Source organism: Ascidiella aspersa, chromosome 9 (genome assembly GCF_963924565.1).
Source record: "Ascidiella aspersa chromosome 9, kaAscAspe10.2, whole genome shotgun sequence".
NCBI lineage: Eukaryota > Metazoa > Chordata > Ascidiacea > Phlebobranchia > Ascidiidae > Ascidiella > Ascidiella aspersa.
This window is the reverse complement of record NC_139455.1, coordinates 22,540,975-22,560,137: the sequence shown is the minus strand read 5'-3', so window position 1 is coordinate 22,560,137 and position 19,163 is coordinate 22,540,975. Positions and strand designations below refer to the sequence as shown.

Here is a 19,163-nt window from a genome sequence, read left to right as displayed (position 1 = left end):
CAAACCAATACAAATCGTGCCTTTTAAAATCTTAAAACTGGTAATCAATGTTCCCTCAAAGACTTTATGTTATCCTGAGCAATTTTAGGTGGGATCAGCAAAAACACTTTATGACTGAGTTGGTTAGGAAAATCAGCAATACGCTTCCTTAAACGCAGAAAATGTACTTAACATAATCACATAATTTTTTTGGTTTAGTGCTTCGACAATTTTTTATACACTTTTGCCAGTTTTGTGCTGAAGCAATGTTTAAAAACTGTGAAGATTAATTAATTTTAAATTTCCAATTGTACAATTGCGCAAAAACCAAATATAACTGAGCAAACGTTCAGCAGGTTTGGCGCAAACGTACACTTTAAAGGGAACGAAATAACTGCTGTTAATGCACCGAACAAAAACACAAATTTTATACACTTGGTCCAGTTTTATGCCGAAGCTATGTTTAAAAATTGTAAAGAATAATCAATTTTAAATTTGCAGTAGTACAAGTGGGTGAAAATCAATTATAACTGCGCAAAATTTTGTTCTACTGGATTAGCGCAGTTCTGCACTTTAGACTTTAGAGCAGGGGTTCTTAAACTTTTTTTACCGCGGACCCTCCACATTTTTTTTGCTTCGCGTGAACCACGGTAGGCGAGAAATTTTCAAAAATGACGTCATAAATTGACGTCACAATGCAAATAGACTTTTGAGATCTGCATTTCGGTCCAAAAAGTGTGTAATGGAGTCTACATCCAGTGCAAAACCGTTTCAATTTAAATTTAAGTTATTTTAAAAATTGATTTCTTCTTAAATATAGACTACTATTTCCATTGGGCCTTCATGGACCCCCTAAAACTAGTTCACGATTGACCCAAGTTTAAGAACCCCTGCTTTAGAGGAAAGGAACACCGCTGTTAATGCACCGAACACAAAAACTGCCCTGTTACGCCGTCTAGCGGCTGCAAACAACGCACACAAGCTCGCGTCCATTTACGAAGGGCTCGCACTGGACAGACGGACAGCTGGTCTCGGCCATGTACAGCAGCTCTCCGGCCTGGTCGCCCCTGGACCCCGGAACGACGTGGGGGGTCTTGTCGATGCATAAATACTCCCCAGAGTGCTTGTGGCCGTGTGCTGGGCCAAGTATGTAGCCGGAATATTCCATGGTCCAGCCAGCTGGGCAAGTGTACCGCCCCGGGATCATGAGCTGTAAGTGGTAAAAGAATTAAAAAGCGGTTGGTTTAAAAGCTCCTCAGGTCAACCAAATCTAAGAACTACTTGATTTTAAGCCACCTATGGTTGAGAAACATTACTTTAATGAATTAAAAACACAAATTCCGTGCCCCTGATTTTGGCATGATTTTCAGCTTTCGTCCCTTGTTAAGACACTGGTGTTTTAATAACTATCCCGATAAAGTTATTTCTTACAACTATTTAATATTAGGTCAAATACACATCTAGGTACATTCATAATGTTTATCAGTTGTATAGCTCTACTCCTTAATAACAATCTTTAACGTCATTTTTCAATTTAATCGATTTAAATTCTATTTTTAAATCCCACTTCTGTTTTATACCCTTTTTTATATAATTAATAGTTGACTAACACAATTTATATTTTCGTGCAACGCTAGCGGGCACACTATTGCGAGAACACCTGAAAAGGGCCACGCGTATTATATTTGGATATTCTAGTCTCTTTTGCACTTTCTATACAGGCAAGTTTGCAAGGAAGCTTCAAAAAGCATTTTTTTTTAACTTAGCAAATGTAAGGCATGGGATAAAACTACTGCAAACATATATAGGCTGTTACGACATTTGCTACAGAAGGGTTTTCCAACCTGGGTTGTCTTTCCCAATGTGAAGCAGGCAGCGCAAGGTACGGCGTGTAGATTGTAGTTGCCTTCTTCGATTTCCGAAAGGTCAAAAAGTGACTTGAACGCCGCTGCCATCCTGTACTCAACCCCGTAAATGTAGGAGCTACCTGTAAAAGTAATAAAAACTAAGTAGCAGGCGTCGGTAAACCGTATACTGAAAATGCAGTGTTGTAAACAAGTCATTTTTTAAATAAAGTCCCAGTGAAATCATTTGTAAAATAACCTATTTTAGTAAAATAACAGTCTAAGTCCAATCATTATTAGAGCAAGTCAACTCCAAGTCAAGTCATTAGTATAAAACAAACTCGTTAAACAATAAAAATTGGTGATTTGAGGCTGATAGGGTTTTTTAGTTAACCAAGGATACATTTTAAACATACAGTTTAGATTGTTTTAACCGACTGCGCTTTCGAAATTACTAATTTATTTGGTTAATTTCATTCTTACAATACACTGAGTGCCTCTGGAAAGGCTTAGTGAAATCAGTAGGCTCACTGATTTTCCTAGGCTTTATCAAAGGCACGCGGTGTAGGCTACTACATAACATATGCCGTGTTCGTTCGCTAGTATGACTCCAGAAGAGCTTGGCCGCAGAATACACATTGTGTGTATGAACGTTTCAGTTGATTGTAAAAATATAGCGATTAGGAGCGGGCAAAACTTTTTGAACATAAAACCTACAATCGATGCCCTGAAAAAAAAAACTATTACGCGCCCACACAAGTCACAACAACCGTGTTTTTCGAGTTAAAAAGAGCCTTTAAACGCAATTTACAGCACATCTAAACAGAGTGAGTAATTTACCTTGGTGCCCGTCAATGTAACCACCAGCAGGGTAGGAGACGTTGTAGTCGAGACAAAGCATGTTTGTTCCGCCTCCTGTGTGCGTGTAGTGATTTCCCGCAGCTATTCCTGCGAGCAAATTGAAATCGTAAAGAACTTTTAGCAGTATAGTTTTCGGTTTCTTAATTACGTTACAGCACACAGAACTAATAGTGTATTGATTGTAATATAGTAATGTCTGTGATTTGGACATTTAACTAAGCAACACTTATTGCTGCCTCTTGGCAATGTACCAATTATATCAGTTAACCTATCCCCAGGTTGGTTGTCAATGAGATATTTGGGTTACATTATTTCAAAGGTTTAAAAAAAGGGTAACCCAATGTCTACATTATTTTAACGATTAGATAAAAGTTTCGCTCTAATTTTTTCGAATTTAGAAATATTAAAAGCTTCACTAACCTCGGTAAACGATGCTAGTGGTTTGCTTGTTGGGGCAGTCCCGTCTTCCCCATCTGATATAGGAAACTCCGCTGCCTGGATTTAATGGAATCAATATTTAAAGACACCACTATAGGCATTTATAATAGGCCTACCATATGTCCTCTTTTAGGAGGATTTGTCCTCTTTTCTCAAGAAAAGTTAATGGTCCTCCGAGGACGCTCAAAAAAGCCTAAATGTCCTCTTTTTTCGCATTTCGAGTTAGTTGCTTATACTTTCAACAAAACTTGAGACGTATTTATTTCCAAAAAAATACTGTAGCCATAAAACATACTGAATTGCTGGTTTAAAAAGGTTTTCCAACAAATTGCCCTACCAGCCCTTCCTTCTTGATTGTAATTGAAAACATTGTTACAAACATTACGCCAGAAAAATTGCAACAGAACCTCACATGTAAAAAGGCCCATTAATAAATCAAAGGTGTGAGTTTTGTAGGCCTAGCCTACTATCAGTGTCACTGTATGTCCAGCATTCCAGAACCGAAGAAATGTTTAGTGAACTGTTAAAGATCGTAATTTTAATTTAGCATTATGGCCCATAATGCAAATGTTGAACGCATTTTTTTTATGCAGCCACAATGGTGCAAAGAAAGAGACCACCTATTAGTTGGATGAGATCATGAAAATATTTACACGAATGATATTTCGTGTAAACATGATCTCGTTAAAAAGGATCGTTCCTTATTGGCAAAAGTTAAGGGAACCGCAAAGTATTCGTGGACTGAACCGGAAAAATAAATTTGATTTGTGATTTTTGTGTCTGTTTTTGTAACTTTTGCCTGCAACTACCAAGGAAATGTAAAACATCATCAAACTCAAATGTAACAATTCTACTTTCGGCAAAAAAATGTCCTCTTTTTGGGTGCTGAAAATATGGTAGCCCTAATTTATAAGGCATAAATTTTAATAGAAGGACGACACAAGCTTGTAAACAAATCGTTTTGAAAATACATAAGTCCCAATTAAATCATTTATAAACAAATTAAGTTTATCTGAACAAATCACAAGTCAAGCCTCAGTCAAGTCAGAAGTATACCAAGTCAATTCTAAGACAAGTCCTTTTCATAAAATTTAAGCGTTAAACTACTAAAATTGGTAAACTAGCTAAATTATGAGCACTAACTCAACTAAAAATAAAAACGCATATATAGCGACCAAATTGTTTTATGTAAAAAAATTAAGGTATAAAAATATAGCCCAATTTTATAAAAATAAATACCTAATAAAAACTTTCAGTTTTTTGTCCGAAAGACTCCAATCAAGTCAAGTCATTTGCCCAAAAGACTTAATTTAAGTCAAGTTATTTATAAACAGAGATGTAAGTGCCCTGAAGCCATTACAACACTGGACATATAGTCTAAGTTTGAGTCTCATTTTCTTTTTCGTTCAGTGCCCTATAAAGAGTGTTAAAAACAGCGATAATTGACTTACCGAATTGTGGCGTGAGAACGATGCCCTGCAGATACAAAGAAGAATTCGTCTGTAATAATTCTTGAAATTACAACAATTAACCCGGTTTACAGTAGGCCATTTAGGCTAATTGGCGATAATCATTAACTAATGCCATATGTTAGTGGACAGTTAATGTTTGAAATGTTCTTAGGAATTGGAATTCGAGGTAAATTTAAAATGCATTCTGAATTAAAAAGAATTTCATACCGTAATGTATATATCAGGGGTGGGCAAATGTATATAATGGAAGAGCAATTTGCAGAAAATACAAGAATACCAGAGAGCCTCAAAATATTTTCAATGCAAAAACGGTAAATAATGCAAGGTCAGCCGCAATAATAACAGAATTGTAATATTACAAAACGGTAACAAACAACACAATAATAATAACGGTAATAGCAAAATAACACGTACAATATTTTTATTTTAAACTATCTATTCGGACTACATGTCCAGTGTTACGTCATAAACGAAAATCTGGCCTAAATAAAGAAAAGAAAAAGAGAGAAACGTTTATAAACGGCACTCTTGGTAGCCTTTACGATTTTTTGGGAATTTTAAGATTTAACTAGAAGAGCCACAAAAAACATGCCGGAGAGCCGCAGTTTGCCCACCCCTGGTATATATCAAATGCCCGTAGCGATAGGCTACCTACAGTGAGGCAACGTAAAAGTTGTGGTTTATAAGTAAAGTAGGCCATACAATTGACGACGATCATCAACTTTAGTTATTGGCACATTCCCACATAATTGATCAGTTACTGTTTAAATGTTGGAATTCAAGGTAAAAATCCAAACATCTTACTTAAAATTCATTTGAATCACAAGGAATCACATATCCTAAAATGCCCGTAGCGATAACTTGTAAAGCAACGTAAAAGTTGTTGTTACAGTATTTGGTTAACCTCTTCATCGTCGGCGTTTCTTTTCTCGACTCGTTTCACAGTTTCCACTTTTTCGTTCATGTTGTTTCGTTTTATTCGCTTGTTTTCCTGGAGGCTATCGGCCAGCATCAAACGCATTTCAACGATTTCTTTTTCCAGCCTGCGAAACGGAAAATATGCATTTTGATTGTATCTTTAACTTCACATAATTAAAGCGGTCATGCTCGGGGTAGTATATAGGCCTATTTTAGGTTTAAAGCAACTTTCGTTAAACGTTCTTTTTTAACTTGATTTAACTGCAGCGAAGTTTTGTACAACTTGATAGCACTAAAAACAAAGAAAAAACTATACAGTTATCTACATAAATTATGCAGCAAACAACAGTGGTCATTTTCACCTTGTATTACACCGCGCCTGATTTTTCGTTTTAAGTAGGTCCTTAATTTAACTTTATAAAAAGTGTAGCGTTAATAAACTTACTCCGTAAAGCTGCTTCGTTTCTGTAGATGTGAACCCGCGTATAAAGAAGCCATACAAAGCAGTCCGGTGCCAAGAACAGTAAGAAGCAGTTTTGGTCGCACCGAAAACGAGCTGATCAAAAGTTTTGGTTTCTTGGCCGGAACATATTGAAACGAGTAATCGTCATGCTCTTCTATCTTCATTTTGTAGCTGCGTTTTCTTTAAACGTTTAAAAATTCTGCAATCATAACTAAGATCTAAATTAAAACATTTGCTTAACTATAGAAAGTGTTTTAAAAAAACTCAACATTTAAAACAAAATACTGTTCGTAAATTAAACCAGCCTTCTTTACACAACGTAAAACTAGCAATGAAATCTTTTTCCTAATTGCGTTGCAGCATTAAATTAAATTTTAAGAAAAAGAAGCGTTCGAAAATTGCTTCAAGCTATTTGTGACCTGATGCTCGGCAAGTTTTGAGGTTTCTTGACTTTAAGCTCTGTATAATTATTGCGATTTAATCTTGTTTGCGAGAAGTGGGTATTTCCAGAAAAACAAGTTGGCTAGTCTGGTGACTCACGTCGGCATTTTTTTTCTTTTATAAGACATCTGTAAGATTCGTAAAGTATTTCGATAAAATAACCTACAAACAGCCAAAATAAAAAAAATCTTGTGACCAAAAGTTGCCAATTTTACAAATAAAATATTTTTTCATTGGAAAAATTTAAAATTTGTTATTGTGCTTATTTACACGGAAAATAAAATCTACCGTATATATAGGTTACTCGAAGTATGTTTGTAGAATTTTCTCGAAGTGGATTTGGAAAACTCACGTTGTGATTTTGCTGGAAGCTTGTGTTTTGTAAATTAGCGTAAAATCATACGTCCTTTATTTATTAATAAATAATTTCAACTATCAACAATGACGGAATCCGAGGTGAGTACCAATTTATGGGGCGCTAGTCTATTCTAGAACATTTTTTCCGTGGTTTTATATTGCTTATAGCCTTATAGGAAGTGGCTATTTGACTGAATCCCTGTTTTACGCTTGTACCCATATGTGATTATTTATCGGTAAGGGTAGCGTATGGGTGGTTGTGGTGGTAGTATTATATTTAATTTTCAGAGTTTTAATAATTTCAATGTATTTTTTAAAAATCGATTTAGATTGCTTTGTTAGTCGGGTAATAATGTAATATAGCCTCTGAAATGCAGACTTGTACGCAAAAATCCAATTTTCAAAATAGTTAATACCACTAAAAATTAGTGATATTTTACACCAAATGATGTTATTGCCCATAGTTGGGCAAAGATTTCAAACAGGTTTGCATGACACCTTGATTGCTATAAACACCCCAAAATTTGTCATTGCACGCCCAACAATATCTCCGAAAAAGTGTGGCAAAAAGTGCTATGAAATACAGATGGCACACCCATAGTCGCCGAACTTTTGAAATTTCAGGGCGTTATTTTCTAGACAGTGCTAAGTTTCCTTTGAAATGGACAAATCGTAACAATAATTTGGAAAAAAAAATTACATAAAACATAGTTTGGGGGATTCTATGGCCTCGTGTCTATTTGTGGTAATTCAGGACAAATTTAAATAACTTTTGGTCAACTAAGACTGTTCTAAAGAAATTAATTTGCACATTTATTGAAAACTTGTTGGAATTCCAGGGCGTTTTGACACCCTACGAGAAATCCTGGGCGTCTAAAAACGCTCTGCACACCCACGTTCGGCGCCTATGGGCACACCAGATGCGCTTTGTTAGAAAAACGTTAGTTGCTTTAGTGACTGAATACATTACTTTTTTTTTAAATTCACTACTTAAAAAGCTGTTTTTTATTTGTTAGCTTAAATTAGATTTGGAGGAAATCAACAAACTTCTTGATTTGGTGCAACAACAAAGAATACAGAAATGTTTGGCTTTGGAGAAAGCGAAGATTGAAAGAGAATTGCAAGAAGTTAAAAAGCCAGTAAAAAGTCTACCGAGAAATGTTGTTCCAACAGTAACAATCAAATCATACGGTTAGTAAGGAGTTGATTGCTTAAATTTATTTAAATATACATGTATTTTCCCAATTATTGCAATTCAACACAGGTTGTAACTTTTTAAAATTTAAAAAATTAATAATAGCTTCTTGCATACTTTAATTTGTAGTTCTTGCTTTTTTAGCTGACATACTACATATGTTACTTGAAATAATAAAGCCCCACGAAACAAGAAATTAAAAAGTACTTTAAACAATTACTTTAAGCTACAAATCAAAGAGTTCCCCTTTGTTTACCACAGAAGCAAAAGTGTTCTCTTTGATTTGTAGCTTAAAGTATTTGTTTTATAGTATTTTTTGTAACAAGGGAAATAAGCAATATTACTGTAGTACAATTAATCTAGGTACAAAGTGTTCAGAAAGATATGCTACAAATAATATAATTTGTTAGAAATTAATTTAAATGATTTTGAGCCTATCGCTTAATCAGCCCTTAGTTAGAAACCACTGCTTGGATGCAAACAACTAATTTTTGAATGAAATTTCAAGTTTTGCTTCATTTCAGCTTGGGACCAGTCGGATAAGTTCATTAAGATCTATCTTTCCAACCTGAATGGAATTCAATCGATTGACGCTTCTAACGTGACGCTGAACACCGATATAAAACCACACACTGTTGACATTAAGAATCTGAAAGGCAAAAACTACACTTTCCTTATTCCGAAACTTGCTCACGAAACAGCACTTCCAACTATCAAGGTAATAAACTATTTTATTTCATATGCTTTTTTAAGCGAAATCCACATCTAATAAGTTCACTCCTCACCCTAGCTATTACACAGCATTCAAGATTTTTATTTTATTGGCACACATTTTTACACCTAGCATGTCATAATGAATCACACCATCTTTTACATTTAAAAGATAAGGCAATAAGTTTATAATTAATAACAGTAACTAAATTGTCTTATATTATGGTTGGATACAGATTTGAGACGGTGTATTTTTGAACATAAGTGGATTTATTACGTGCCTGGTTCTATGCTACCAAATACAAATGTTGCCCGAACTATTTTTTTTGCTAGGTTAAATCGGACATGCTTTTAATCATGTTGAAAAAAGAGAATAGTGAAAAATGGAAAGTTTTAACGGACAAGGAGCAGAAGGCAGCAGACGCCAAAGATTTTAAGTAAGTTTAAGTCACTAATATCTTCATCTTTAAAAAAAAACTTGTCAGAAAGCAGACAATACTGATAACCGTATGTAATTGTACACTGGGAGACTTTAAAGCGGTGGTTCTCAACCTTTTTGTATCGCGCCCACTTTGGTGTGATGACACACAACAAAGGGACTATATACTGCAAATCCAAAGGCTATATACTGCAAATAACTGTACAAATTTACCATAAAAAGGCTGGGTTTTCCCCAACTTGTAATATATGAAAGTTTCGCAGTATTGTTGTTAAAATTGGTAAAAACACAGCTTGTGAAGAGGGTGGCATGGTGCCCAACTTCTTTGCACAACTTAGTTAGTAGCCCAAAAGTTCACAAACCGCAAAATTATAAACTGTTTTGGTTCAGTTACTTATCTACACATAAGTAATTTTAATCTAACGCTTAGGACAGCATTGGAGCAAAATTCACAACAAACGTAACACGGAACCAATAAAATCATTACAAGTTAAGTTAAATATTGGAGTATAGTTTGTTTCCTCCTGAAAATTGTTACTTCGCCTTCAGTGTTTCTTAACCTCTTTTATATCACACACCCTTTGGTAATTCTCCAGTGCCTTAGCGCGGTCCAACTCATTAGAGCAAGTCAACTCGAAGTCCAGTTCTTTTTATAAACATAAAAGTTTGAACTACTAATCTCACTTATTGACTTATAACCCGCCTAAATCGTCAATTATATAATCGCAGAAGCCTCCGATCTAGTTTACGTAAAATAAGAATAGCAATTGATGTTGTGATTTCACTTGAAGAGCCCCTGCCATGGATAAAAACGAGGACCCACAGGCCTCGATGATGTCCATGATGAAGAAGATGTACGACGATGGAGACGACGACATGAAAAGGACAATCGCAAAAGCGTGGACCGAGTCACGTGAAAAGGGTGGCGGGGGCATGATGCCGCCCATGTGATCGTGATTATGCCACTTACGTGGACTGTATGCCAGTTTCAGACCAGAAAGCCGTTAGGAATAATATGCCCATAAAGTATCATGCTTGACTTTTCGTGAAATAGTTCTGGTTTTTGCCCAGTAATAATTTCTGTCAAAACTTTTTTACACAATCATAACATTCACTGTCAAATGTCTTAGGTAGGTAAGTACCAGGAAAGGTAAACTGCCTATGCACAATTTGTCAGTTTCTTAATGATTTTAGTTCTTATTTAATAAAATGTGAACTCTAAATCCTTATCGTAGTTAACCACTGGCCAATCCCATGGGATTTAAGATGTATGTGTAGCACGATTTGTCAGCTGTTTCAATTAAATCTTGCAACTGATATTCTGCTTTTTAATGCTAGACCATTAGCTGCAAGCTACTTGTGTTGTAGTTTATATTATAACCTTCCTTAATTTTTATTTTCTGGTTAGTATCTTTTAATTATTGATAATGTCAAACGACCGATTTCCAGCAAACGATTTTACATTTTTCAAAAATAAACTAGAAAATAACGTGACTGAGGTTTGCTTCAATTTTGGAAAAACCTTGCTGAGCGAGATTGCTTAAAGCCAAACTTATCTTTACCAGCACAATGCGTCCAGGATAGCATACTTCTCTTTGTCCGCATCAGGCGCTGATCTAGAATTTCGTTTTAGGTGGCCGTGACAATTTTGTTCAAATAAGTCGCCACAAAGTTATTTCATAGCGTAAGGCCATAAAAAGTGACTTTAGTTTTCAAGTTTTACGTCAGTGAGTTGCAACTGTTAATACAATAGCGACATTACAAAGATGTTATCGATTCTTGCAAAGCGCAAACGCCCTTAATCGTTTGCGACAAGGCGCACGACGACCGTTGACTATAACGGATTAAAGCACAATACAATCGTAAGATACGCACGCAGCGCGGTATGTTCTGCATTGACGTACTTATGATAGACGAAAAAGGCTTGGGGATGCATGAAAACGCCCCCCTAGAATCCGCCTCTAGTTTGCATAACGTAGTGAGGCACCCGCAAATCTTTGCTACTAAATACTACATTTCGAACTGGTAGTTTAGTAAATGTTAATGAGCACGGAAAAGCAAATAGAACGGGTGCTTGTTCTGTCTATGTTTCCAGATGACCTAGTTTGATTAAACAACTTTAAAGTTTCTGAAGATGGTGGTAACCCTATCAATTTTGGAATGCTTTGCAACTCGCAAAATCATTAAAAAATCATATATATATATAAATATACACCAGTTTATCACTGTATTCAGTGAACTGGCTGTTTAATATGGTAAACGATAAGCCGCATACCGTAAATCGTTAAGGCGGCAAATCTACCTTATTATTATAGGCAGGGCTGCGGAGTCGGACTCGGGACTTGAAATTGTAAAGGTAGAATTGTATATGGTGGTATATTTTCTCACCATGTATTGAGAGTGAGTGAATTATACGACACACCCCTATAAGTGGATTGCTAAATATCCACGTTATTTTAGTTAGGTAAATCGGCGGAATACAAGCTGTAGGGTCAGGGCCGGACTCTGGACTCGACAAAATCGCATATTTGACCGGAGTCGGAGTCCATTTTTTTTAACCGACTCCGCAGCCCTGATTGTAGGTACGGGAATAGGCGGAAATAGCCTAAGACTTTGGGTTGGGGCCAAATAAAGCGGTTTCCTAACTAGTACACACAAAACAATCTTTCACAGGGTTTTATTGCAAAAAAGCTTAAAAAGACAAAGTTGGACATGATTGAAAGTAGTGCATTAACGTATATCGTCGTGATAGAACAAAAGAAAAAAAGAATGGATTTTTTCTTGATTAGGTAGAAAAAAAATTGATCAAATAGAGGCCCTAGTTAGAGGCCCCACAAACTTTATAAGTTTAAAATTTTTAGGTAGACAAAAACGTCACAACATTAGTGATATTTAGCAACACGTTAGTACAAAAATGGACAAAAGTTTTTAATGAATTTTACTCTTGAGCATCCATCAACTCCTTACGGAAATGGCACCATAAAAAACTTTAGCATTAAGTAGATGTTGCATTACACGCAAGTTTGCTTGCAGAATGAGGTTTAAACCTTTGCAGTAATCTGTGGTGACTATGTGGCAATAGTGACTGGCTGTGGCGAAGAGTTGCTGAGGATATCTTGCACGTACTGGATCAGGTTTGCTCCGGATTTGTCCTTTGGCAGTTTGGCGCTCATTGAAAGCTGGTAAAAAAACAAACAAAGTTGATACTTAAGAGTTGACAAGAATCTGACCACTCTGACGTGCGCAGTACGAATTTTTGAAACTACCACAGCCGCTAACTGTAAATTGTAAAGCAGGAATAGTATATGGTGGATAAGTTCCAACCATGTATTGTGGGTGAATATATTATATGACACCCCTAGGTGGATTGCTAAATATCCACTGTATCTAGTTACGTAAGAGTCTGAACCGGCCTCGGGACTCAACAAAATCGAACATTTGGTCGAACTCGGGTTATTATGTAGCCTGCTATATAGTCCTTCTGTGGAAGGTGAAGGGCCGCAGTTGATAATTAATCGCTGAAATACACTAACACTGTCATAGTAAGCTACTGCAGAGATTTTCGGTTAACAATCACTTGTTTTACCTTAACTTTGTCCAGATAGGTCATTGTTCCTTTCCAAAGCTTTCCAAATCCAATCACGTCACTCTGGTTTTTGTAGAAATCCACCAACAGTCTCTGTAATTAGGAGGACGAGTTAAGGCTGGCATACAATCCTAAAAAATGGCCCTTAAAATTGTGGTGTTAATCTTTTTTGTGGTTTTTTTATTTCGATATTAATTTTGCGAACGTGATGAGTATTTATTTAGGCTGTCGATCCGTTATAAAATCGGACATATTTTGTTGTATCTAAATTACCGTTTCCTAAACTTGTAGGATTGGTACCTTTAGATCAGGGCTTCCCAAACTGGGGTTCGTGACACTGATCGGGGTCGCACAACGAGTTTAAGGGGTCGCGATTAAGTCAGTTTAAATTTTTATACAAAGCGTTACATCTATAAAATCGTTTTTTTGTTCTGTTTGATATTCGAATGCAAAACAAACCTTTAAATTTTTTTTGTTTAAACATATGATGAGTGGCCCAATTTCAATCACTGGATTTATCATTTATCACTACTGTATTTGAACGATATCGTAAAGTCCAATATATTAATACCACCCACATTTTCATCGGTCACTGACCATTTCGTTGAGTAGGTCTGCGTTCCCGACTTGTTCCGGTACCTCCGTGTATTTTATCTTCATCGGGATTCCATATGCCTGCTCTGTGCTCCCATCCGGTGGCTGCTCCACCCAGAAGGTACTGCAAACCGATTCAGAACGGGTGGTGTCGCGGACATCAAATGGGGCTAATATAAAAAAACAAACAAAAACAAACAACGCGGTTATAGACAGGACTTTGTTACCATATGTTCTGTAAGATGGTTTTTATACTTGTTTAAAGTTCAGAACCTTGTAGCTTTATTATCGTATTTGGTAAAATATTTATTCAACTTAAAAATAATGATTCCTACGCATTTCTGTTTTAAAAACTCTGAGAAATTGCAAGATCAGATTTTGTTGAATATTATATATTTTGCCTAAAACTATTGAAGGTTCAGGGTTTTGGATTTCACCCTTTCATACACTCGACTAAAGTTCACCTTAAAAATAAATGTCTCTTGTGGTATGTATCACTGGCGTTTTGAAGGCCTCTTCTTATTATTTATGATATAAAAAAACAACACTAAAGTTTAATTTCGTTTTTTGTCTCTAGAAAATAAACAATTTTTTAGCTAATCATTAAATAACTGGCAATTAGAATCAATTCCTAGCACTCACAGTTAATAAACGCAATGGTGGGGTGAGAAAGGTGGCAAGCTTGCATCTCGAACTGCATGTCAATGTCGTGAAGCGTCGGTTCTGCTTGACTAGTCGGGTGCGAATGGTACCAACCAACCCGAACCAGCTGTCGACTGTTCAGGTTGTTGTTAATCTAAAAGGAATAGAACTTAATAAAAAATTAAACTAAGAGCATTGTGTTCCACACTACACTTTATACTAAATATGTAATGAATAATATATAAGGTTTAATTTTGTTTGAATCTTGGTTAAAATTAAACTAATGCAAGTTTGTAACAACAAGGAAAAGATACTAGAAGTCACAGATAATCTAAGGAATTTATACCTCATAACAAAATGTGCAAGAAATTTAATTGGCAATAGTAGTAGGGAGAAATGAAACTATAGTATAGTCAACATTAACCAAGAGTGGGCTACACATATATATTAGATCTAAATATAAGTATTTGTCATTTCAAATTAGCCATGTAAATTGTATCATAAAAAGGTATTTCAAAGAGTGGTTGAAATTGTAATTGCCACAAACTACTAAAAATATTGGATACTTATTCATCACTGAAAGTTGGCTTAACTTACTTCTTGTTCAACTATTACTGCATTATCTTGATCGCACAGTTTGCTTCTGCAAGGGAAGGCCTGCATTATATGTAGACCTAAAAAAAGTGTCAACAACATGACACACTATTTAAACTTGATTATATTTGTATATATACCACTATTAGGTAGCCTAGTTAAAGAGCATTAGCAATAACTGAACTTAAAACACCAAAAACGCAACATATAGCAATCAAATTGTACTATGTGCAAAAATTAGAAGTAACCAAATTTTATACAAAAATTGCTTAATTGAAACACTTCATTTTAACCACGTCATTCGTCCGAAAAACGTAAGTCAAGTCATCAAAAACAGTGACTTAGGTACACTTAGATCAAGTCAAGTCACATTGACTTGAGCCATATGACACTGATTGCAATATTAGAACAGATAGTATTGTTCAACAGAGTTGGTTCATATGTACATTACATTTCCACTTACATTGTTCGCTTGGGTTCCACCTTCCCCCTAAATAGCCAACAATCTCACTGGTGGTAAGATGGCTGTGAAAATCGATAAGCAGAAGAACTGACGAGGAGATGACAACTGAGAAGGGCTGGACTTTACGAGGGCTTTCCTCAAACAACTGGTATTCAATTATTGTGTTCGGGTCTCTGAAATAATGTATGTAGACAACGTAAGTAAGTACAAACAGGAAATTCTTAGCAAATCTTTGCGCCTAATAGTTGGAGGTTGTAGTTATGTACCTATGCAGGCTCAGAGAGGAGCGAGTCGAGAAACAACCATGCGCCAATACTTGCACATTTTGTTAGTACAAGCAACTTCACACTGGGGGATCATCAGTCCGTATCAATCAATGAAACTAACAAAATGTGCAAGTATTGGCGCATGGTTGTTTCTCGACTCGTTCCCTTCTGAGCCTGCTTAGCTCAGTTGGTAGAGCGACGGTCCCGGCTTGACCGAAGGTCGTGAGTTCGAACCTCACTGCAGGCCAGTTGTTTTTTCTGGCTTGCTCTGCTTGCATCATAGATCGACAGATTCGGCGAGTTTGCGATGGCTTTTCGGTGTACTATTGATACGGAAGCCGTAATCGTTGGTCATAAAGCAACTTCCGAGGGGCTAGATCACAGATGTTATTAAACACATATGTTTGTGTGTGTCTTTCATTGTAGTTATGTAGTTAGACATAGGAGCAATATCAAAGCCCATACAGAAGTAAGCAGCTATGTTGAAAATGAATAAAGTCATATTTAAACGTTTAAAATGCTGCCTACTTCTGTATAAGCTTTGATATTTTTACTACATATTTAGAAATCTATTTGTTAATTGTCCAAAGACCTTTTATTTTAAATAATACTAAAATACCACGAAGGAACCTTTAGATTTTATAATAAAATACACATAAAAATCTGAGCAAGAACATATTGAATACTTTCAAATCAACTAATGAAACATTAAGGCTAAAATAAAATAAGATGTACAAATGTCTTACAAAGTTGTTTGTTTGCTTATTTCCGAATACTTCAGTGACTTTCTCTCCCTGACCATTTTGTTGTCCAACACCAACGGATTGAGATGTGCACTTGTTTCATCGTCAACATTCTAAAATACAACGGTTTAGATCCTGTCCGACATGCAAACAAGTCCGACATGCAAACATTTGCGTCCATAACTGCATTGGCTTTATTCTCCGTTATACGACCACAAAAGCCAGAAATGTCCAAAAACATCCTAAAAATAATGTGTTTTCCAATTTTAAAACAGGGAGATGCACATTGAATATGTTTTTGGTGAACTTAAGAGCAGTGGACAAAAACATATTTTAAAAACAATCCAGATTTACCAAGCAAGGAATATTTTGGTTTCAGTTGAAAAAATGATTTATCTGTATCTGCAACAAGAGGAACTTTTTAAACAAATATTCAAAGACGTGTTACTTACTGGGGCTGGAGATCCAGTTGCAATAGTTGCGCTGTTTTTACGAAACCAATTCAACTTCAGTTTGTCTAGTTTCTTTCCCTGAAAACCAAAAAATTACAATTTAAACAAATGAAAATTTATATTATTAACTTGACTAATTCATTTTAAATAAGTTTAGACATGCAATTATATTTTTTTAAATAATTAAGCCTTCAGATTTCAGTCTATTCAATGTAGGTAAATGTTAAATTTTTAAGAGAAATCAAAACGAACTATATAATTTGAGTTGAAAAGATTACATATATATAAACATAAGGATATTACAAAAATTGAAAATTATATTAAACTAACCTTGTATTTAACGGAGTTCCACCCACATCCAGATTTTTTCAAGGGATTGATTTTCTTCTTGATGTAAGTCGCCCATGAACTGGGCGATGCAAACTGAACATTTTCCCAAATTATTTTGCCAGTTGGGAGCAGATCGCCCAAATATTTTTGGCCCTGTCACAAAATCATTAAATATAATAGTGAAATACTGATTTACAAAAAAAATGTTTTTCCAGGTAATTTTTGGCAAACAAGACAAAAAAACAAGTTTTAAAAATAAAAGCAAATAACCCAGATATAAATGAAAAATGTTTTAATTGAAACACTGATGATAAATGCAAGTCATTTTCCTCAGTGACGTTAAAATCAAGTAATTTTGCCCAAAAAAACTAGTCATATCAAGTATTTGGAAAATAGTGAATGAAGGGAATACAACAAATACTTGCACATATCTTAAAGTAATTCTAAACTTACCAAATAATCAATCGAAAGGACTCCAGTGCCAGGTTCCAAAACACCTTCCTGGACCAAAGTTTGCATTGTAACGTTTCGCGAAAAGTTTCTTCCATTTCGCGGCGATGTATCCTTAAATTTAATTTGACACAATTAAATTACGGATGAAAAAATAAATATATAAGGGAGATTTTTATTTCAATTTAAAAATTACTCCTTGACACACAGAGCAAAAACGTGCACCATTCAGCTTGTCAGATTGGAAACTTTGGCGCTGGTTTCCTACCACATTTTTGTCCGGGCCTGTAAACTGCTAACATTATTCGTGTTAGGGTGCGAGTTAGCATTTGGGTGGGTCAAGTATTATCATTTATATTTGTTCTCATATATTTATTAAAGTTCAATTTTGACAACCGATTTCGATATTGTAAAAAAATTGGTAGGATTCTAAACCAGCGCTGAACGCACTTTACGGCGATTTTCCACAAATGCACGGGGTAAATACTAACAGTACCTTTCTGCTACTGTTTGAATCCAAGCTCTCGGTGTCGTCCGGAGTGCTTTCTTCTTCGTCGTGATCCTGACTCGCCTGACGCGAAGTTCGTTTTTCCTGCTGCGGAGTTGTATCACTGTTTGCAGCAGCAGACGACGGTACAGTGGCTCCAGGGGCTACAATAGGCGCGACCACTGGCGATTCTTGGACTTGCATTGGCATTGGGGCATCCAATGGCCCTCCGCCCGCATTCTGATTTGACATTTTCAAGTTAACTACTTTCCTTGTTTTGTTTGCACTACAAACGGGACATTAACTTTATTTTTGCAGATTTGCAAATTATGCTCTTTCAGCTTAAGATTGTTTTTGCACGTTTTTGTTGTGTTGATAAATACCGTTTACCAGAAATATGCTTCCAGCAATATTTTCGCTCATTACCTTATACCACATATATTAATTTTAGCGAAATAAAACAGTAAAAGTTCTCGTATAAGTGGAATTACCATGTTTTTGCTTAAAATCAGAACGCTTTCTAATAGTCACCAGATTGAGCAATTTTTGTATCCATATAACTATTAGTTTCACAATTTTTTTTCTGTTTATAGAATTTTTTTTTCTGTTTATAGAATGTCCTCATTTTGATTAAATCGTTGTAGTCCAAAGGTGTCGTGCGTCCAATCGCACCCTCGAAAATGAAATTTTTGGCAACTTAAACGATTTAAATGCGTTTTTTTTTCTTTGCCCGAATCGGTAAAATCTTTGTATTGTAGATATTTTATTAAAAGTAACACCTCTCTAGCCCAAAACTTAAATAAAATAAACGAACTGTGAGGTGTTCTCCAAGTTACTTTTTATAACGTCACGTTTAGATGTTGCTTAGGACCTTCAAATTTTGACGTAACTTTGTGACGTCATCACTAAAAAAAACTCATAGCCCCTCCCACAAACAAAAATCCGAGATCCGCGCCTGGCTTACGTTTAGTATTTAATTCGACCACAGATTATACTGTGGGGCACGAGTGTAGTTGTTGAACTCCTGACTTTATAGTTTTAACTTTTAAGTTGACGTGAAGGTTGCGCGTGTATAACTCGTTAGCCAATCACAATGCTTCTAGTGATTAATAATTGTATTATTTGATAAGCGAAAACCCAGATTAAATATTTTCAGCGGACAAGTTAGCATATAGGAGATGCTACTTGCAAATGTCAAAGTTGCGAACAGCCAGTGTTGTAAACAAGTCATTTTGAAATGACTTAAGTCCCAGTCAAGTCATTCCGTTCGTAAAATAACTTAAGTCCAAGTCAAGTCTTTTTGCATAAATAACAAGTCAAGTCAAGTCCCAGTCCAAGTCATCGGTTGCCCAAGTCAAGTCCCAGTCAAGTCATAGTTAGAGCAAGTCATCTTCAAGTCCAGCCCTTGTCAAAAAAAATAAAACTTTAAATTATAAAA

At 35.7% G+C, this 19,163-nt stretch overlaps 3 protein-coding genes across 3 annotated transcripts; 1 reads left to right on the top strand and 2 right to left on the bottom strand.

Annotated features, from left to right (window-relative positions):
* Positions 1–248: 248 nt before the first annotated feature.
* LOC146133631 (uncharacterized) lies at positions 249–6,280 on the bottom strand. The gene is made up of 7 exons (XM_083396591.1): positions 5,958–6,280; positions 5,499–5,637; positions 4,574–4,598; positions 3,105–3,179; positions 2,664–2,771; positions 1,824–1,966; positions 249–1,189 (listed from the first exon to the last, which is right to left on the bottom strand). Exons 1-7 carry the CDS (start codon positions 6,137–6,139, stop codon positions 935–937), a joined length of 927 nt encoding a protein of 308 aa, XP_083252717.1. The 5' UTR covers positions 6,140–6,280; the 3' UTR covers positions 249–934.
* Positions 6,281–6,757: 477 nt separating this feature from the next.
* Positions 6,758–10,612, top strand: LOC146133630 (calcyclin-binding protein-like). Its single transcript, XM_083396985.1, has 5 exons — positions 6,758–6,872; positions 7,790–7,964; positions 8,493–8,686; positions 9,013–9,116; positions 9,910–10,612. Exons 1-5 carry the CDS (start codon positions 6,858–6,860, stop codon positions 10,067–10,069), a joined length of 648 nt encoding a protein of 215 aa, XP_083253111.1. The 5' UTR covers positions 6,758–6,857; the 3' UTR covers positions 10,070–10,612.
* A 1,178-nt stretch (positions 10,613–11,790) lies between these two features.
* On the bottom strand, positions 11,791–18,032 carry LOC146133629 (MPN domain-containing protein-like). Its single transcript, XM_083397272.1, has 11 exons — positions 17,735–18,032; positions 17,242–17,352; positions 16,789–16,941; positions 16,459–16,536; positions 16,010–16,119; positions 14,998–15,170; positions 14,538–14,614; positions 13,941–14,094; positions 13,302–13,468; positions 12,705–12,797; positions 11,791–12,297 (listed from the first exon to the last, which is right to left on the bottom strand). Exons 1-11 carry the CDS (start codon positions 17,975–17,977, stop codon positions 12,187–12,189), a joined length of 1,470 nt encoding a protein of 489 aa, XP_083253398.1. The 5' UTR covers positions 17,978–18,032; the 3' UTR covers positions 11,791–12,186.
* Between the last annotated feature and the right edge of the window lie 1,131 nt (positions 18,033–19,163).

What these genes read in the sequence shown, in the direction of transcription:
- LOC146133631 (XM_083396591.1), bottom strand. Translation starts at nt 6,139, where the DNA reads ATGAAGATAGAAGAGCATGACGATTACTCGTTTCAATATGTTCCGGCC. An exon ending in CGTTCTCACGCCACAATTCG is followed by an intron (nt 3,180 to 4,573) that starts GTAAGTCAATTA and finishes CATTAAATCCAG; the next exon opens with GCAGCGGAGTTTCCTATATC. An exon ending in CATTGGGAAAGACAACCCAG is followed by an intron (nt 1,190 to 1,823) that starts GTTGGAAAACCC and finishes TACCACTTACAG; the next exon opens with CTCATGATCCCGGGGCGGTA.
- LOC146133630 (XM_083396985.1), top strand. An exon ending in CAGCACTTCCAACTATCAAG is followed by an intron (nt 8,687 to 9,012) that starts GTAATAAACTAT and finishes TTTTTTTGCTAG; the next exon opens with GTTAAATCGGACATGCTTTT. An exon ending in GCAGACGCCAAAGATTTTAA is followed by an intron (nt 9,117 to 9,909) that starts GTAAGTTTAAGT and finishes TTTCACTTGAAG; the next exon opens with AGCCCCTGCCATGGATAAAA.
- LOC146133629 (XM_083397272.1), bottom strand. Translation starts at nt 17,977, where the DNA reads ATGTCAAATCAGAATGCGGGCGGAGGGCCATTGGATGCCCCAATGCCA. An exon ending in CAACTGGATCTCCAGCCCCA is followed by an intron (nt 16,120 to 16,458) that starts GTAAGTAACACG and finishes GTTGTATTTTAG; the next exon opens with AATGTTGACGATGAAACAAG. An exon ending in CAGACCTACTCAACGAAATG is followed by an intron (nt 12,798 to 13,301) that starts GTCAGTGACCGA and finishes TCCTAATTACAG; the next exon opens with AGACTGTTGGTGGATTTCTA.